The following is a 20,444-nucleotide window of genomic DNA, read 5'->3' on the forward strand; positions in this document are numbered from 1 at the left end:
GGCAATTAAACTGTGTCCAAAACAATTTCCAAGCTTTTTCAGATGAGTGTTGTTGACATCTGTGCTCACTGTGCACAAAGAAGTGTGAAGGAGGCAGCAAATTTTTATGGAAGAGATCTGGGGTTAAAATAATCCTTTTGGCCATGGTGCAGCTTCATGCATTACTGCCACAGCATGGTGCAGACAAAAAGAAAAGGCACTTTGGGCCACATCTTTACCTTCCCCTGTCAGCTTGGTTTCCTAAAGGAAAAGCCTGATGTGACCATACACGTGTGTTTATGTACTCCTTTTCCCCCCCAAAGATAAATTTGAGTCTGTGGGCCACTTCTGCCAGATTTGACAAGGGGTGAGACCTCCAAAATAAGGCATTCTAAATCCTAGGAAGAGAGACATGATGAGCAAAAGATCACCAAAAGGAGGGGACACTGCAGTGTGAGCTGGCTCTATCTGACAGTGGGGAAGGAGCGTGCCTGGGTGACACCACTGAGGGAGAAGCTTCAGTCAGATCTTGCAACCAGCCATGGATACAAGTGTGTCTCATATTTCCTTCTTTCTGCACAGGGACTGCGTGGGGTGCAGTCCATACAATCATGAAGCCACAGGAGTTGCATTTGATGGATTTAGCAAGGCTGTGTATGGGAGTAAAGAGCCAGGTAGAGTTGGCATGGAGCCTTCTGTGCTTAGTCAAGGGCAAGTTGAGACTGATAACAATAAAGCAGGGATGCAGCCAATGTCTCTTTTATTGCTTCATATCCTCATTTTAATGGGAAGGCTGTAATTAAGGGAATTTAGCTCCAAGCTGTGACCTCACGGGCTGATACTCACATCAGATGCTGCCTTAAAAATAACTCATTAGAAATCAGGGAGTCTTCCTTAGCAGTTCATCTTTTAACAATGCAGTTCCTCCTGAAATACTGGTTTCCAGGCCAAAACCTTGACTGGAATCCAGGGGACTGAACAAGGCAGCTTTGCATGCAAATAACCTCTCCAGCAACATCAATAGGCTGTTCTTTCCCCTGCTCTCCTCTGCTCATCTCTTCTGTTCTGAAAAAAGTGATGGAAAACTACTGAGTACCAATTGTCCTCTGTTAAAAATAATGGTGGAAGTATCCTGCTAACAGGTGATGGAAACTTTTGCCCTTGCATGTCTGCTAGGCATGGTTTCTGTGGAAAGTTTCTGAACAGCTTTGTAATATTCTGCTCTGGCTTTGTGCAATTTTAGAGCTCCAAAGAGCTGTTTGCTGCTTCAAAGAGAGGGTGAACCCTTTTTCTGGCAATGATTTGATAAGGTAGGGGTTAAAGGAATTGCCTGGTGGTGGATGATTGCAGCACTACATGAAAGGATGCCCAAAGCTTGAAAGCTTGAACTTTGATGAGCAGACAGCTTTTAATTCAGCCTATCTCAAGGTAACCATGTCTGCAGTGGCTGAGGCTGTCATTTGGTGCCACCAGAGTTTAGACAGCACCAACAGAGACAATTCCCAAGCCTGCCACACCCACGGTGAGCTCCAAGCCTTGCAGTTCTGCCCTCCCCATGCCAGTGCCCACACCTGTGGGTCTGTGCTGATCTGCTGAGTGATGCAGGGTCAGCGGGCCATAAAACACATCCCGGCTCCTTTCTCCCAGGGTGGCTAAAGTATTTTATCCAGGTCACTGTGGCCCCACCAAGCCACATGTTGGCAGAGCAGGAGTGGTGGGCTGGTGATGGACAGCAGTGGGTGAAGTGACACGTAATCAGCAGATCGTTTGTTTGCAGACTTCTTATCTGGAGGCGTTTGCATCAGAACTCTAAATCAAGCAAAGCTGTATGTGAAAGGCACTCCTGACTTGCAGAGGGGGTCACAGGAAGGGTAATTTTGTTAAGCTTTTGAAAGAATAAAATAATCATTAATGAACTGTTCTCTGCATTGGTGAAGTGACATTCATCTGGAGATGTAAACATATTTATGAGCATTAGGAAGAAGAAAGATGAGGGCTTGTATCTTTGATACTGCTCCCTCAGAGTTGGTTGTTCAAAATTTAGAGCCTTGGGCCCTGACACTGAAAGCAAGAATTACTCCTGGCTCAACTCAGACCATGTGAGCTCTCAGCATTTCATAGGGCTGGTGTGAGAACTGAGGTGTCCATGACACAGCAGCTAAAATTAGTTTTGAAAAGAGAAAAAAAAAAAAGAAAGAAAAATCTTGATGGGAGAAAGGATAAATCCCAAACAACCTGCCCAGGATCAGTGGCTGATGCAGGAAGCAAGTCCTGCTCTCCTCTCTGCCACTTCCTGTAGCAGAACCATGTTGAAATCAGTAAACATTGGACAATTCTGCACAATCAAACACTCCTGCACAGCAGGATGTCACCCACAGAGCTGCAGTGCAGCCTCAGGGCACATTGGAAAGATCAACAGAGCTGCCTGGTCATGGTGTAAAGTTCATTCCCAATTTTATGTGAAGAATCATTGCATTTCTGTTCCTCTTAAACCAGGAAGCTGTTCCCACGAGGAAACCTTGGGAAGAAGCTGTGAAAGGGAACAGCATTTACAGTGTTTGGGCTGGAGCTGATGAGCACAGGAGTCCCACTCCCTTAGACCCATGTCAGTTGTTTCTCCCTAATTCCTCAGCTCCCAGAAGATCTTTTCCCCTTGGTTCCCACTTCTTTTTCTGCAGTCAACAACCACGACTGCTCCTTGGATGCTTTCAACACAAAACTAAGAATGGTTTCAAATGGAAATTTGGGAAAATAATAGCAAGGAGAATCTCCTGGAAAAAAAAAAAAGGTCCCTGTGGAGTTAACAAGGCTGCAGTAATGAGAAGAAATTAGCTCCTCAGTTTAGCTTTGAGTAGAGCCTGTCAAAATCTATTAAAAATGCTTATATGATTTTCTCTTCCCTGACCCTCTTATACTAAAACAAGTTTTAAAATGAAAAATGTGTTGTGCAAGGAAGTTCTAGGAAGTTCTTCTCAAAAATCATTAACTTTTTGATAGGAAAATATGTGTGTTTTGGTGTTGGCCACAAAAACTCATATTTTTTTCCTTTGGTTTCTACAAAAGCTTGACATTTTTATCAAATTAGCTGATTTTTTTTTTGGTGCAAGGTGCAATTGAAGCCTCTCCCCAAATAACAGTCATCACAATGATGATGACACCACAAGCTAAATTCTGCCCATTTTATGAATGAGCCCAATTTTTATTTCTCTTCATCACAAAAGTCATCCCACATTTGTTGTACACACTGTTGGTTGCTGTGTTACGGGACATATCACCAGGTATCAGATGCTTTACTCTTGCAGAAGCACTTCTAATGGAGATGGAAGCTTCTGTCGGCTGAAATTTTAGAACAACAGCAAAAAATAATAATACAAAACCAAAATATCATCTTCAGCTGCATAGCAAATATGGATCAAAAATTTAACACTGTATCAGATCACAAGCGTAAATATACCTCACCATAAATAAAATTCATTGTACAAAATAACTCAAGCAGCTTTTCATACAAATATGGTACATTTGACAACAGTTTTTGAGAATATTTTCTTGGTTTTTTTACAGCTTTGATTCTTTTCTCTTTTGTTCTCCAATACACATGAACCTACCGGACTGGAGTAACGCAGGAGGAAAAGGACTAATGTTCAACGCTCGTAAGTGCTGTCAGAGTTTAAAAAGAAAAACACTGAAGTGCTGAATTTGATCTAGTTTGCTTCCCCTTTCTATTGTAGCATTGCAAATCAAGTGTAGAAAATCCCAGAAAAGCATGTGCACTGCCAACAGTGACATTTTATAATGGCAGAGTCAAAGGGAACATTAAAGTAACCCAGTCTGACTTGGTGCAAGACACAGGCCACCCTCTCTCCCCCCTGTAATTCCTGTGTGGAGCCAACCACTGGCCTCTGGAGTGGACATTCCAAGTGGTGGCTGGTGAGTGCTGGGGAGTTTGCACACCACTTCAGCAAAGCAGGAAAATACAGGTTAAAAAGCAAGTCCATTGTCAGTGGACTTGGGAGGATTCAGACAGGGGTCAACATTTTCCTGAGAAAACAACATTAGAAGTCTGCAGATTATAAAAGATGGAAAAATACAGGACTGAAGCACAGACTCCCAAACTTGGCAGAAAGTCTGCAAGTGTGGGGAATATGCCTGACCCCCTGGCAATCTGCTACTATTTAGCCCTACTCTTACAAATTTGCTCCCTATTTTCATTAACAATTATGACATTTAAAAAAGTTTGGGAGGAAAAAAAAAAATCTGTTTTCATGGAGTTGTTTAAAGACCTAAGCCTGGACCTTTCTCATACACAAAGAGGGTGAGAAAACTGAAGATAAGCAGTATATTAATCCTTGAGATAATCAAAGGACAGTAAGATCAAATCTCAGAAATTAAGACTGTGATTATTACTAGCTGGTATCTCACACTACTTGAGCAACAAGGCAAAAGCTCTGCATATGCTCTACAGTCAAAACACTTTACATTTTTGTCATGCACTTTGACATTTTGCTCAAAACATTTAATCCCTTGGAATCTGGAGGGATTTTCCATTTTTGCTAGCAAATCTCAGGGCAACAAATAGATTTCAACTACCTGTTCTTTCAAGAACAGCCTGTACAACTTTCCAGTGCAACTGTGTTTTGCAGGGTTTCAGAGAATTATGGCAAAACTAGAGGAAAAGAATGCAAAGATATTTACAGATTATTAGGTAAAATATCTCATGACTCACTCCAGACCTAAACTGATGAAAACAGGGATTTAAATTCACCTTACTATATCCCATTTTTTCTAGGTAGCTGAGAATGGGCCATTTGGTGGAGTTCATCCTTTTGTAGCAGCTTCTTGTTCGTGCTGGTTTCCCAGAAGATTCCAGCATTCCATAGCTTGTCAGATGTAGTAGGACACTTAATTTCTGCTGTGCCTAGAGGTGGCTCTGAAAGCCAAAGAGGGACTTGTGCCAGCTTTTCAGCAGGACTTCCATACCAAAATAACAAGCACTTACTATTTAGATCAGGAGAAACAGGATCTTGATAAGATCTATCTTCCTCGCATCTTGTTTTCCATAAAAAATAAAGTGCTTGATTTTTCTCTTCCTTTTAAAAATATATATATCTATCTCTAGATACCCTCACTCCAGTAGTGCAGAAGTGCTGGAACATGATGGAACATGTGAACATGTGAAGAACTGACATTCTTAGTGGAGTGAGTAGGGAGCAAGTCCCAGATGCTCTTCTGCTGCTCTTGCTCACGACACGGAGGAAAGAACTCGCCTTGCTGGGCTGGGTCCTTCCTTCCCTGTCACTCCAAGATTTCAGCCAGACTTCCTGAGATTTCATTTTACTTTCAGATTACTGTGCTGCACAATTTCCTCCCTGCAGCTGTAAATGTCTGTCTCAGTAATTAAAGGAAACTCAAGGTGTGAAAATGTCCAGCACTTGTCACATGTGGGTTATTTATTGATTATCAAGGATGAGAGTCTGGGAGCACAAATTCATACCACACACCAAGATCTCCTCTTGCCAGCAGTAGCTTGCTGGCTTGCTGTTTCCTAAGACAAAAACTCCAGCTGGGATATTTCTACCAATTAATTATATGTTCCCTCTGAGAGAATAAATGCCCAAGCTCTGCCTTTTAAACATCTGTAACAGCATGCAGTTTACAAGCATGATGAAATGCATGGAAGAAATACATATTATCACATCTGGATACAGCAATTTTTGCTGTGGCCAGGCTAAAGCTGAGGAAACACTGCCAGTGGTGAGGCTGGCATCATTTTCTCTTGGAGCATATGGTTTGATCTCCTTTCACATCAAGCACAAGCTGTTGTATCACTACAATGACACTACTGAGGGGAAGCAGGTTAGACCAGGAGTTATGAAATCCTCCTTGAAGTTCCACCTGAATTTGTTCTCAATATCCAGGAATCTTACATTAGCTGACTGGGAAAAGGAAACAGACTCCAGTGTTCTCTCTGAACAACTCTGAACTGGGTATTTTTAAAATTCTGGGTATTTTTTAAAGCTTATCCTATATTTTATCTTTTCTAAACAATCACATGATTTCTGAGTGATGGTAAGTTTCCTAAGCCCTGCTGGTAGTCACCATTCTCTGGAGAAAGGTATTTGTTTACTGTGCCACTAGGAATTCGTCTAAACCAAGGGAAAATAGCATCCCAGAACACAAACAGATTACACACCCCGGCTCTCACCCTTGGCTGAAGAACAAAGATCCCCTATGTTCAAGGTAACTACACCTGCATCCTGTCAGCACCAGTCATTATTTCCACCCAAATTAATATGTTTGAGAGCACATTCAAATGAATGCAGCCTCTTCTGTAGTCCACAGGAGATCTGGTTTAGTCCATGGAAGATGTGTCTTCAGGGGAGAGCCTCTGTGTAAAAATAAGTGGATGTCCCACAGTATGGAAAAAGCCAGGCTGTTTTCTCTTTCCCCAGCTCTCTGAAGTGTTGAGGAGTTATCTGGTGACTGCATCACTGCTGTTCTCAAGCCCACATGCCAAAGCTCCCCCTACAACTGCTGGAAAGGCCAAGGACACAGCAGAGAGCACGAAGAGAGAGCACAGAGAGACCCCAGCCTGGGGCAGGCATCCATCCACAGCCAGCCTGGCAGGGCTCCTCTGCACCCAGCCCTCGATCCTCAGGGCACTGCCATGGCTAACACCCTGCCTTCATCCCTTCTTCCCCTCAAAGAGCGGGTCAGGGACTTGCCTTCAGCCCCTCCTGCTCCGTGGCTGGTGGCACATGTCACGGGGGCGTTGATTCCTCCCGCTGCTGCTGCAGTGGGAGCGGGTTCCCGGCGCCGTGGGAGCGTGGAGATCTCCCACCTGAGGCTGCAGTATGGCTTCAGAGCGACGTGTGGACTGTGTGAATCACAGGGAAAACCGGACCACTTCATGGAAGAAAAGCACATTTTGCCCGCCCACCCCCACCCCCCCTCAAGTCCGAAAGCTACGAGAAAAACCGATCACAGGGATGGGACAGAGGAACATGCACTCAAACGGGGCCGAGGGGAAGATGTGTCCTCGTGTGGAGAGGCAGACCCAGCCTCACTCCCTTGTCAGGCCTCACACCATCAAGATTACCCCTCCCAGCTGCTTTGGGTTCAGTCCCTGCTCCCTTCCCAAGCCACGCAGGGTCCGTGTCCACACTAGCAGGTGGTGGCCAGCGACTGGTGGATGGGGGGCTGGAAGCAGCGCACGTGCTCCACCGTGGAACTGTCTGTTTCCACTGACTTCATGTACTTGTTCAGGATGGCAAAGATCTCGTTGTTGAGGATCTGGTACTTCCTGATCCTGTCGGCCATCTTCTTCAAGGGCTGGAGGGATGGTGAGGGAGAGAAACAGCGCATGAACGGTCTCATGTCATCTGACCAGCTCAGAAGGAGCAGAACCTGTGCCCTGCTGCTGCTGGAAAGCTCTGCTGAGGCAAAGCAGCTCTAACACATGTTCCTGTTCCACTTAGCACCTCGCAGGGACCGCTGACTCGCTTCATTATTGGCTTTAACGATTCAAGACAGAGCATTAACAGGATCAGTGAGTGGTCCTAAGTTAACTGTTCCAGAGTCTAAGCTCCCAACTGCTTATTGATAAAGCCACCGAGATCACAGGATGGCTGCTGGAAGTACCAGCTCCTCAGGTCCAGCTTCCCAACCCCAGGAAGAAGAGGAAAGCTTTGGGAGAAAAAAGATTTGATTTTCAAGCCAATTAAAACCTTGGCCTCTCTGCTGAGACTGCAGATGGAAACCTTACAGCAAGAACATCCAGTAGGAATAAGATTAACACCGGGCTTTGTTGTAATTGATGAATTTGGACAAAGCAGGATAGAAAACAGAAAGAATTGTGCTGGTTTGGATCCTTTGGGACCTCACCCCTCAACTTACCACGTTTTTTATGATTTCATCCTTCCCATCCTGCCTCTGCACCTTCAGCAGGTGGTAACAGAAGTCAAAGAGGTCAAAGCGCCGTTGCTGTCCAAGGAGAACGATGATAGAGCAACCTGCCCAGTTCAGACCATCTCCAAAGCACTGCCTGGAGGGAGGAACAGGGTGATGGGTGGGAAGAGATGACAGGATAGAGTTAGGCAAGAGAAGTACCACGGCACCAGGAACCTTCCTTGGTGAAATCGGGTTCAGTCCTGCTTCTAGAAAGTGAGTATACACCTAAAGAAAATGAACCCAGAAGGAGATAATACAGAATTACACCCAGGCCAGGCTGTGTAGGGTGAACCACAGGGTAAGATGGGTGAGAACCTAGTTGTGGGTTGTTGGCCCATCTACCCATCTCCTGCCTGTCACCTTGGGCATGTCCCTTTACCCTGCCCTTTCCTCCAGCTGCTACAACACAAAGCTGAGCACAACAAAGTCCTTCCAGCAAGGACCCACATTCCCACTCCATCTCCACAGAGGCTCTCACTGCAGCTGAGGGCACCCCGGGGGCTGGCCAGCCCTGTCAGTGCCTGGGGAGCCCAGGAGCTGCCTGGGGACACTCACTCTGCCGTGAACTCGTTGGTGCCCACGGGGATGCAGTACACGAACTGCATGGCGCTCCAGAGCCGGTGGAACTCCACGCACTCGTCCACGTGCATGACCCCGTTGGTGGGGGGCGGCCCGCGCCAGATGGGGTCCTGCAGGTAGCTCCGGATGCGCGTCAGGATCACCTCGAACATGGAGAGCCCGCAGCACAGCCGCTCCTTGGTCAGCAGGTCCCCCTCCCGGGCGATGGCTATTTGCTGAGGACAGGGACAGCCAGAGGGACACGAGTGAGGGTGTGACCCACACCTTTAACGCTGCCTGGTCTCTCCCCGGCTCCTTCGCCTCGTGGGAGCTCCAACCTTACCTTTGATGGCTGTTCCCACGGCACTTCCCACCAGAGAATACACATCCCTCAAACAGGAGGTTTAATGCTCTGTTCCACTGACCTCAGTATCTTTTGGAGTAGCTATGTACGTCAGAACACCAGAGCTGAAGGCAAAGCTCTGACCAGAAATACTGATCCTTCACTCTGCTAGCATGCTGTTCTGCCCTGTTAGTGCTACTCAGCCTTTGGTTTCAGGATTTTCATTTCATGGGTTTCGTCTCATCATTTTTGCAGATTATGAAGATAAAACAGGACAGAACAGGGACATTTTGCTTCCCAGGACATTGCCATCATCTCTTCAAAATGCAGATAACCTACGGCTTTCTTGATTTCTTTTGTAGTTAGAGTTAAAAAGCTCTGAGGAAGATGAGAAGCCACTGCAAACTTGATACTGAAAACCCTGTGGTTTGTAAGAAAGCCAAACAATTTTTTCCCAGATGTGGAACCTTTACAGGCGTGGATAATTTCTGTGACATCCCTGCTCACATTTAGATACACAAATCTGGAATAGTTCCACTGGATGAAATTATTTCGGCTTTTACACTAGAGGAAAATTAAAAGTGAATTAATTAACTTCATTTCAGACCCATTTCTCCCCAAGAGGACATAAAAAAAAGCAGGGGGGATTTAAAACAAGCAAGTAGGGCCTTCCCTCAAGCTCACTGAGTGGTGCAAGCGTGGGGGTCTGTCACTGCCCTGGTATCCTCTCAGCTGCCCCATTTCCTGCTGTTCCAGCAGCAGGACTGACTTCTGTTTGCAGTGCTGCCAAAAATAACTCAGGAAATGGGAGCTGAGTGCTGTCAGAGGCGTGCAGTGGCTGTGGGAGGCTCTGTGCTCACCTCTGCAGAGTGGCAGAGCCTTTCAGCCCTGCCACCACTCTGGAACAGGCACACAGAACAAGCGTGGCACTGACTGAGAGCCTGCCTATCCCAGAGGACTTCCTGGAGCTTTAAGCAGTTTTTAAGCATTTGCTCCATTTCCTGCTGTCCCTGTAATGCCTATAAAAATGTTATCCCAATCAGTCACGATGGGGACTTGCAGCAGCTGGGACAAAGGGCAGGCACATGTCCTGGCCAGACATTAAGAACATGAATTATGCTTGGTTTGCTTGGGTCATCTTCATTCCGCTCTGAAAAATGCATGAATGTGCCTGCACATCCCTGTTCATGATTATCAATTTATGCTGGCAGTAACCTCAAGCATTTTTAGTTTGGTTGCTCTTGAAATTAGAAGCATTTGAATTCTTGCTTGTGCCACCATTTCAAGGATGTTCTGGGGACCTCAGCTCAACTAGTGGTCAACTAATAAGCAAATATCAAGGGAAAGCTGTCATCATGTGCAGAGGCCACATTTGGTGTGGGATCCCTCGATCTGTTAAAAGCAGGAATGGTATCACTGGTTCCATGGCACACACCTGCATGTGTTTGGTAAGTAAAGGTTTATTTTATCCAGCTTTTTAGCTAAAGGCTGTACACTGTTCTTCTCCTCACCTGCTCCAAGCTCTTATGGGCACAGATCTGGACACACTGGTCTATCAAGGCAAAATAAGGGCACAGTAGAAACAGAGCCATTTCAAATATAAATTAGGTGTCAGCATTACTGAAACATAGTGCTAAAAGGGATACTTTTGAGAACAGACTTCTCCAGTGATCTTGGTACACGATTTTTGAAGAAATCTTAATTTAGAAAGGGATGCATCTGGCTTTCAGTGTAGGTAGTGCCACTCAGTTATGCACATTCACAGAGTTTTGTTCTAAAATTCATCACAGTAAGACCAGTCTTTGACACAGGACTGCCATCCTAGGATAGGTATCTTAACATGGGAGAGCTGTTGGCCCTGTGCTCAGAGCTGCCTCACAGTCTGGGGTCCCACTGATTTCTAAGACCAGGAGAGGAAGGATGCTCTCAAGGTAAATTGTCACAGGATGTCACTGTGCTGACTCTATTATTCCTTCTGTCTTCAGAAGCAAAGGCTCTGATTATTTCCAGGGAAGAAACCAGACTGACCAAGCACTTTTGAAAACCCCTTACTAAATACCTTTATGGTCAGCATTAAAAGGGTGAGGATTCCTTTAATGAACCACTTTGACCCCCCTGGTTCTTTATAGATGGTCCATCAAACAGCAGCTTCTGGATTTCCAATGCAAAGTAATTATTTACAACAATCATTGGCAGTTTTCCTGACATTGCACAAATCCAGTTTTGATTTTCTAGCTTTTGAACCTCTTTTACAGCCTGTTTACTGGTGAACTTGCCAGAACTCTACCCCCAAAACCTGCAAAAAACCAATAGATCCCCACTGTAACATGCATGGGGCTACCTTTTGGGAGAGGCATCGGGCAGGCAACTTCAGCTCAGATTCTGGACAATTGCTACAAGGCATTTATGCATTCTGCAGGAAAAAAATCCTGTATGGCCTGTGTCCAAAACTGCATTTCCAAAATGCATGTCCAAAACTGCATAAAAGGAGCAAGCTTAGAAGCTATGGAGGCACCTACAGAAAGCAATTCTTGTGTTCATTTACATTTGAGCTCAAAAAAATTAAAAATCTGGTACCCAACTGTACCTGTGTAATGAATATGGGAACAGTTTACAGAAAAGTAACTTTTTAGGGGGATGTGAATTATCTTTTGTTTCCATCACCATTATAACTACAGCAGAGATAAGCAACGAGTGGACTCTAATAGCAGAATTCAATGATGATTTTGCATGGAAAGAAGGAGAGATAGAAAGACCAACACAAAGACACAAAAACACAGAGGTGAATTCTTTTTCTCGAGTGTCTCCTTTAAAAGGAATTGTCTACAGAGTAAGACAAAGTCCTCAGTTATCCAGCAATTTTCTCTGTTTCAGATGATTTCCAATGATGCAAAGTTCAAAATGTCCTTGATCCATGAGAAAAAAATACAGGAACAAATATCAACCACTTTCTGCCTGCCATAGATCTGTCACCTCCTACACCAGCTGAGTGTTCGTTCCATTCCCTCTTCAGTACATTACAGGAAAAGGGTGCTGATTCATTTTATACTTCAAAAGATTTTTATCCCATCAACCCCAAGTAAATGGGCACTTGAAGTCTGATTATTATTATTATTATTATTATCAATGGAGCACAAATTCTGCCCATTACACTGATCAGTCTATGGAGATATTTTAAACAGCACTGAATTTCTGCACAAGAGATCTTTCCCAAGCTGAGACCCACGTCAAGAAGATAACTTAAATGGAGCCATAATTTTAAGCATGTGCTGAAGCTCTAAGCATGTGCTAGGAGGGAAACCATTCTCAGATGTATTCCTTGACAGGGATGAGCTTAATGGACCACACTGCAGTGCTAAAATGGGGTCCCCAAAAGTGATGGCAATTGATCGTTAGGACAGCCCTGAAAAGATTCTCATCAAACCACTCCAGCAATTCTCCATCTTTTTGACGTGGAGAAGAGGTTTTTGGAGCTGTTCTGATTCAGAACTGGCTTCTAGCTCACTAGTCTTACAGCTCCCTGCCAGCTCTCCTGACTGGAGGCAGCAACACATCTCTGGACCCGCTCACAAGTTTCCCTTCAGAGTGTTTGCTCAGGCAAGGATTCAGATTTGTTCATCCAATTGATGTTTTGGGGGGGGGAAAAAAAAATCAATCAATCAATCAATCAAAAAAAAGAAAAAAAGAAAAAAAAGGATCACTTTTCCCAAGGCCAAGCAGGCCATGTGGGGACTGCTACGAGTTTCCAACAGCCATCCCTTCCAATGCAATCCTTACCTGCGGAGTGCCCAGCCTCTCTATTAGGGGAACCAGGTGAAGTGGGGCATACTTGGCTTCGAGACGCTTCATGCGCACCTCCAAGCGTTCTCCTTCTGTCAAGCGAGCAGCAAACAGTGAAATGAGAGGAGGAAGTGGAGACCCGCAACTTTCCGCCGAGTTTGCTCCGAGCTGCCCCCCAGCAACCATCCGAGGAGACTGTGGGATCGGGGAGCCAGACCGAGCAATGAGGGGCCAGTGATGCAGAGAAGGGAGGGATGGGCGAGTGCAGTCTCAGCAGCAGCTTTATCACACATGTCCAAAGCATGTCCCTGTTACCGAGCACTCCTGTTGAGATGGACATTTCATGCTGTCATTCTCCAAAGAGGCTGTGAAATGGCTTCCAAACCTTAAAGGGAACCCCCAAACTGCCTGAGGTTTCAGGTCACGGCTAGGCTACGGGAAATGCACCCCTGGCTTTTGTTTGCACCTGACTTTTGGCTGTATCCACTGATCTGTTTGGAGGGGGAAGCAGGGTCAGAGATAATCCTCAGCAGAGATGGGAGAGAAAACAGCCTCTGGGCAGAGACCTCTGAGTCTGCCCACTGCTTCCCTCTCAGCTTCTTACCTTTGATGTAGACCCTGGGCAAAATATTTTGGAAAGGAGCAGCATGCAGCAAATCACAAACTTCTTCCTGGGACTGAGGCAGGAAGAAAGAGAGATAAAGTAAGTTAAAAAATATCTGTGGGGGAGACTGAATGGCTCAGGGGCCTGGGCAACACTACAACAGCTCACACCTACAGCACCTACTCAGATCCAACCCAGCTCAGTAGCAACTCCAGTGGTTTGAACCTAAATGATCTAAAACTGGAAGCAACACTTCAGCTTCAGTCAGGAAGTTTCCCTAACTCAAATAAGTTACTTCCTGCCTGTACAAGGCCAGGCCTTTATACTGATTTTCTGTCCTACTTACTAGCCCTGAAGGTAAGAGGGGATAAAGAATATGGAAGCTTCCATTTCATCTTACCCTGAATGAATTCCTGCAGCCTGTTCTTTAGGAGAGGGCCCAGGCAGAAATTACCTTTTGGTTTAGTTATTTTAGGAAGTACACATGAAAAATATACTGACATGTGGCTCTTCTGCAAATAGGTACATCATAACTGGGCTGAAATGATTTGGTTGTTGGTGTGGTGTTCTCAGCCAGGGCTATCAGAATCCCAGTGGTGCAGGCACCAGGAAGTATAGAACAGAAGTCCAGAGAGGAATAACACCATGAGATGCCACCTGAGGGGATGCATGCCAATGCACTTGAGAAAAAAATAATCCCAAACACAGATGCACAAGGAGGAGAAACCTAGAAATAGGCAGGTGAAGACTGAGGAGCGATGGCCGACAGTACATTGTACACGAGTCTGCAATGGGCAACAGCAGCGAGGAAACCAAAGCTGTTCAACACAGAGGCATCGTGTCACGACAAGGCATCAGCCTGCTCCTACAAAAGCCTATCCTAGGACATGCTTTCAGTTCTGAGCTCACTGGAGAGATGTAGACACACTCGGAAGCAGATCATGACAGCGCAGCAGGAGGAACCCGGGCCTGGATGGAATGACTCGGCTGGGCCTGTTTGGGATGCAGGGGTGGACATCCCCCCTTCCAGCCAGCAGGACAGTGGAGCATGGAGCTGCAGGAGGCTGCACTGGCGCATGGATGCTGGGATGAGAGCAAGTTTGTGGGAGTGCAGTTTGTGACACAGTGCTGGAGGGACAGGAACAGTCTGGGGCCCCTCCGTGGGCACAGAGGTGCTGATGTTAACAGAGTGGGCCTGTCACCTTGGTCATTTTGTTTGCAAAACACTGTTCACTCCTAGGTGAATGTTCTTCTGTTTTCCTCTCATAAAGTGAGCATTTTCAGCCATTTGCAGCCTGCATTCACCTCATATGTGTCCCAAAATTAGTCACGTTACTAACAGACCTCTTCCCCAAGGCCCATTAACTGAGAGCACAAACTCTGCTTACAAATTTCATCCCAAGCAACCCCTCATTCCTCAAACTTAAACAATAAAATGGGGGTAAAATGCAGCAGACTGGACATCTGCATCAGAGCCATTTTTGCCAGGAAATACCACCAGCCTTAGATCACTCAGACAGCTCTGAAGGTAATTGCAGTATAAAAGCAATTCCTGCTGATGCACAAGAGCTCCATTAGAGGGAAAATCTTGTTCTGTGATGGCTCTGTGCATCTGACATCCTCCAGCAAGTGGGAACCAGAGCCCACTGCATGCAAACGAGTCTATAACCGTGAGGAAAAACAGAGGATCCAAGAGGGAGAGGCTTTGTCTGGCACAGAAAGTAGGCAGATGTGGACTTTGATGGGCAACCTTCCTTAAAGGATCCCCAAATTCCCACCATCTTTATTTTCTGCTATTCTAAAATGCCAGTACGCTGCTGATGTACAGTTTCTGGGACTGAAGGAACATTTCTGCATTGAAATGAAGGAAGAAACCACCATGTCCCTTGAGTGTCCCTTTAAAGATGTGACAGGAAAGGCAAATGCAGTACATCCAGCAGAAAACCCAACACTGAGAACAGCAGAAAGCACTGACAAAGCCACAAAAGAAACAGAAACTGCCAGAATACAGCTGGCAACTCTGGTCGTTCTATAAAATTCTATAGAAGCCAAGCTGCTGGGTGATACACATGTCTTGTTTTCTTAATCTTATGCAAGCACTGCTCACTGAATGTGTTTGATACACACCATCAAGAATTAAAAGTCTCTAGATCTGGAGTTAAAATGCAAAGGGCAAGGGCAGATATATGCATTTTGAGGACATGCAGAGACTTTTAGTTTTCTCTGTGCTCTGTGGCCAGATAAAACTTCCAATCTTTGAACTTCCTTATGGCTTTGCTCTGAGCAAAACTTCTGGTTTTGCTTGGAAAGCCTGTCTTATGTTAGGGCAGTAATTTTGAAATACTTCTGGAGAAACAGAAACAACCCTGCCCAAACCATTCTGACACAGTATGCACAGTTAATGCACAATTGTGTTTTTGAGCACTCCTCAGTTGGCTCTGGGAGAAATTATGAGATAAATTCGTTGCTTTGTAAATTTGTTATGTGAAAAACTAGAAGCTGAGAAGATGAGTGGCACCCAGCCACAGCCTTTGCCCCCCACCAGAAAGGGCATCATGTGAGCTGGGAGGCTGAGAGACTTGTGCATGTGTAAAACTCCTGTGCAGGGGACAACACCAAGTTGTTACTCCAGCCAAATTTTCAGTGAAGATGCCCTAGGACATATATACTCAGCATATTTCCTTCCTCTTGGATTGCTTTATCCATTTCACCATTACAGTCAATCAGGCCGTTTCCATTGCACTGGCACCCCAAAAGAGCAGAGGGATCAAATCTACTTCTCACTGTACAAATATGTGTATCAAAAAGTATTGATCCCTGCCCCAGAGAGCTTACAATCTAGAAATTAACTCCAGTTGGTTTTGTTTCTAAGCAGGACAAACAAGGGGCAGCTTTGGGTCCAAGAATGTAACCTGGATCTTCCAGTACTCAGACTCAGCCATCCCAGAGGCCTGACCGAGTGCCAACGCTCACCATCCCCATGGACATCCCCAAAGACTCCAATAACACAGCCCCAGAGAGTCCCTGAGAACATGAGAAGCTGGAAAATAACATTTCCCAAACTCTTCTGCTGGAGAACCCACTTGCACTTCTACTCTTGAGCTGGAAATTTCGGGTACGATGGTGTGGGGGTTTTGCCTTACCAAAGCCTGCTCGATAAGGAGGCAGAAGAGAATGGCATTGCCCACTTCTCTGAGGCTCTGGAACACGTCAGTCTTCAGCTCTGCATACTCAATGATGTCCTTCAGCTGGTGGTGGAAAAACTCCAGGATTCCTTAAAAGAGAAGGAAGGACTGTCAGAAAGAGACTGGAATCACTTCCCAGAAATTTGGATAAAAAGATGATCAGTGTCTGGTATTTCCTTTCACAAACTGCAGCTGCTAAATGGATACACAGAGCCTGGCATTGGGAAGAACTAACATGCAGTGTCTTATCCTGCTTTCAGTAAGCCTTGGGAAATAGGTAGTTACTCATATAAACTCCCTGGATTTCTTCATCAGAGGAGGAAAGAGGTTCCAGACTGTGATGGATGACTTGGTGCTGGCCCATGTACAGCAGCCACAGTTTCTGACTGCAGCTGTGCTGCAAAAAATCTCTTCACCAGCTAAGCAGAGCATTTAAAAAGATTTAAAAAGTACCAGTGAACTCACAAAAGCTTACACAATCCTGAAAACATAAGAGAGGCTACCAGAAGACATTCCCTAATCACCCATCTATGTGTTCAAAAGGAAATTTCCAGCAGGAGATTTCCTCAAAAGGTTTCCTATACATGTTCCAGTGTCAATAGCAGAGCAGCTGAAAGTGTCCCAGCAAACCTGGCTGCAAGTGGCAGTGGCAGGACAGGAGCCCAGCCTGGATTAACCATGAGTGTGGGCTTGAGTAAATGCTGCAGCAACACATGGCTGAGCTCCTGCTCAAGGATCCATCTGCAGCACCCACCTGGAGAGCCATATTCATGTCTTGGCAAGCGGCAGATCTTGGGCATTACTTCAATCAGAGTCTTCACATACTGCAGGATGGTGCCTTGGAGCTGTTGGAGACAAAGGGAGGTTAAACTGGAATGCCAGGTCTCCTGGCACTGGTTTTGCAAGAGGCTGGTTGTGGATGGATCCACATCTGACAGCACAGGATGAAACTTCAGCTGGAGTCCGAGAAGAACTTGCTTAATTTGGATTTCACTCAAATATGAAATTCAGTCCAAGTGTATGGAGTCAGAGTGCTTTTACAGCTTCCTCCCAAAGAATAAATCCCAGCTGCATGGATTTTCAATTTCAAAATACAGCTTGCTGTGTTTGCACTGTTTGCAGCTGAAATCCAAAACAAGGCTCAGTCTTAGATACAACTGGACTTGTGCTTCTAACCCAAAAAGCATTTCACCAGAGCTGCCAAAGGACTCACTCCCTAGCACAGGAAATGCTCCTTCCACCTGAGGAATGATCACTGGACACTCAAGAGTTTAATAAAGAATTTATGTTCATGCAGAGCAAGTTTCTGCAGATCTGATGTTCTGGACATACACGGATTAGAGCAGAGCTTAGTTTAAAGCCCTTGCTGTCATTTGGAGTCCCACACCTGCACCCTGTGGATACATTCTATGAGATAATGCACTCAATTCCATTTAGTCAACCATGAAACCTTTGTGCTGAATGCTGTCTGATCCTGCTGGGAAGGCTCCATCACCCCACAGGACTCACTGGGATCCCTCACCAGTGCAAATCAGCTCCAAGTGCTCCAGTGTGGATCAAGAGACACGAAGGTGCCCAACGTGAACGCCCCGATCCCAACGCCCACACTGCCCGCCTCTGCCTATCCAGGCTTTGGGGTTTCTCCACCACCAGGGCCAGGCTCAGAATTACCAGGCTCTTGACGATCTTCAGCAGCTCTTCCATGACCACAGCGATGCCTTGGTAGCCCAGGAGCCGACAGATGGTCTTGAAATGAGGCGGCCCCACAAAGTTGCGGTAGGAGCTGTAGATGTGGCTGTAGGCGATGTTGAGAGGCTGGGAAATTGGAGGCACACTGACAATTAGACAGGGCCATCGACCAGACCTGCAATGCTCTTACCACAGTATTACCTTCCATCACTACAAATAAGTTTTAAGGAGGGGAAGGAGTAGAAGTAATAATACCAGTGGTCATTCCCACTTTTGCTTCTTGTAGGAGAAGAGACTATTCTTCCTGTGTGCTCAGATATACTCTAACCTCAATACTGTCATGGCACAAGGTTTTATTATCCTCCTATGTAGCAACTCCATTTTCATTTCCAAGGTAATTTACTCTCCCATAGACTCCCAATCCAATCAGTTCAGGGGCCCTTTGCCTCTTCAAAATCAAATTGTTCTCTACTAAAATGAAAAGTTTTATGTACGTTTAAGCAGACAGATTTTTTTTTTTTCCCCTATGAGCACTTGCTTTAAATAAGGCATATTAAGAAAAGCAGGAACTGAAGCAACTGAGTTTAAGGGCAGATGGAAAAGACAGAGAAAGATCCTTTTTGCATCCTGCGAAGCTTGACATCAGCCTCTACTTAACAGACATCCCATGGGTCCATGACAAGGGTGAGAATCTGACACTGGTCTAAGGAGAATGGTGCCCAGGACATTGCCCCCAAAATTCTTAGCAACAGAGAACAGAAAGTGATTTCCAAGAATGTACTCTATCAGTGTCATCTTGGAAATATGGAAATTGCTGCAACATTTACAGGATCCATTTGGTGTGAGACAAAGAGAGGCAGAGGGAATTAATTCACTTGTGTGTTCTGCAGAGAAAAAGTACTGAGAATCAGATTTAGCTGAGACACCACATGCTCAGAGAGGGCTCTGCAATGGATGGAAGTGTTGGCATCATGATTCAGCCCAGCAGAGGGGCTGCACTCTCCCCCCATGACATCTCCAGCCACAGCAAAAAAGCCATCCTGGAAAAGATCCTGGCACATAGTGCTCCTTCCAGCAAAACACAGATTAACCCCGGGCTCATGCTCACCTAAAGGTAAAACAAAGATAAAGAAACAAATTAGACTGAATCCCAAATGCCTCCCTGTGGATATTGCAGACTCCACTCCACAAGCATCCCCTTTTCTGCCAGTAATGGAGCCAAGGGAGCGCTGTGATGAAGGCTCTGAGGGGGTTTGGATGAAAGGGAGAAAGGGCTGAACAAGGCAAAATGTTCTCTTTGCTCCACCACTGCTGCAATACCCCCAGCTGGAGGCTCCTGTCATCCCCCACTCCTGACTCACTCCACAAGATTTACTTTCAGTGCATCATCTGAGCTGCTAATGGGTTACAAAGTCATTTGCTAAAAATTGGAAATGTATTTTCTTTAGCTCTCAGCTACAGAATTTCACCAATGTACTGACCATGCTTTCACAGACTTGTCAGTTACTTTAATCAATTAATTGTCCCTCATTTTGTCACAGCCCTACAGATCTGGTCCAGCAGGTTGTTACCTGCTGTAATTCCCAAGTGCTCTTTGAACCAGCAGAAATAAGGCACAGCTAGAAAGTCTCCTATTTTCTGTGAAATGCAATTTCACCTCTTGTTCCTGGTAGGTGCAAATAGCCCTGAAACACTATTAAGTGCAGAAAGACCGCCTTGGAGGCTTGCTCACAATAAGCAAGAACTTTCTTTCCCATCAAAACTTTTTAAATAGAAAAGAAAAAAAAAAGGCCCTGGGTATGTGTCAGAGTTACGAATTATTCAGGCAGGCAAAAAGGCAAAAGCCTACTTCAAAGCTGCAGCTCTTAAGAGAATTGAGCACCCTGCTTAGGCTTCTGTCTGCATCCTCAGATAACCAAGTCTTTAAAAATCTGGTAGAGACAGACCCAAAGCCACTGGTTCTGCACCCTGATACATTTGAAAAACTGCAATGTGTTTTTTTTAAAAATGTTTCTGTTTAAACACCAGGTAATGCCCAGCCTGGAACATCTGCCAAATGGCCAACACAATTATCTCAGAGGGAAGTCAGTGCCCCAAGGCCCCAGCCCAGCCAATATTCCCATAGCTTTTATTGGTTTAACTTTTGCAAGGCACTGTCCCAGTGCCTGATGTCCCCAGAAAGCTGCAGGCGTGATCCAAGTGGCCCAGAGATGGCTCCTTGCACCTTCCTTCCACACCTCCCTGTAGGCTCCTTCACCCTGCTATTTCCCCAGGGTTAGTACACTGGGGTTCATCCTAGCGTGGGGGAATAAAAAAATCCTTATTTCAGTGGGCTCGTGAATCCACATTCATGTCTGGA

General features: G+C 45.5%; 1 protein-coding gene across 4 annotated transcripts in view; it reads right to left on the reverse strand.

Moving 5' to 3' along the window:
- Positions 1 to 3,144: 3,144 nt before the first annotated feature.
- Positions 3,145 to 20,444, reverse strand: part of CYFIP2 (cytoplasmic FMR1 interacting protein 2) — a 49,591-nt gene continuing 32,291 nt past the window's right edge. For 3 of the 4 annotated variants that reach the window (XM_086851445.1, XM_086851446.1, XM_086851447.1), the window contains exons 24-31: positions 18,068 to 18,211; positions 17,151 to 17,241; positions 16,355 to 16,485; positions 13,212 to 13,284; positions 12,605 to 12,699; positions 8,482 to 8,720; positions 7,873 to 8,020; positions 3,145 to 7,308 (exon numbers count right to left, since the gene is read on the reverse strand). In XM_086851445.1, coding sequence (XP_086707571.1) covers positions 7,141 to 7,308; positions 7,873 to 8,020; positions 8,482 to 8,720; positions 12,605 to 12,699; positions 13,212 to 13,284; positions 16,355 to 16,485; positions 17,151 to 17,241; positions 18,068 to 18,211 — 1,089 coding nt within the window. In that variant the 3' untranslated portion in view covers positions 3,145 to 7,140. The remainder of the gene's footprint in view (positions 7,309 to 7,872; positions 8,021 to 8,481; positions 8,721 to 12,604; positions 12,700 to 13,211; positions 13,285 to 16,354; positions 16,486 to 17,150; positions 17,242 to 18,067; positions 18,212 to 20,444) is intronic. The other variant, XM_086851448.1, reaches the window with a different exon arrangement.

The sequence above is a fragment of the Cyanistes caeruleus genome, chromosome 15 (genome assembly GCF_971803275.1).
Source record: "Cyanistes caeruleus chromosome 15, bCyaCae1.hap1.1, whole genome shotgun sequence".
In the NCBI taxonomy this organism is placed as follows: Eukaryota; Metazoa; Chordata; class Aves; order Passeriformes; family Paridae; genus Cyanistes; species Cyanistes caeruleus.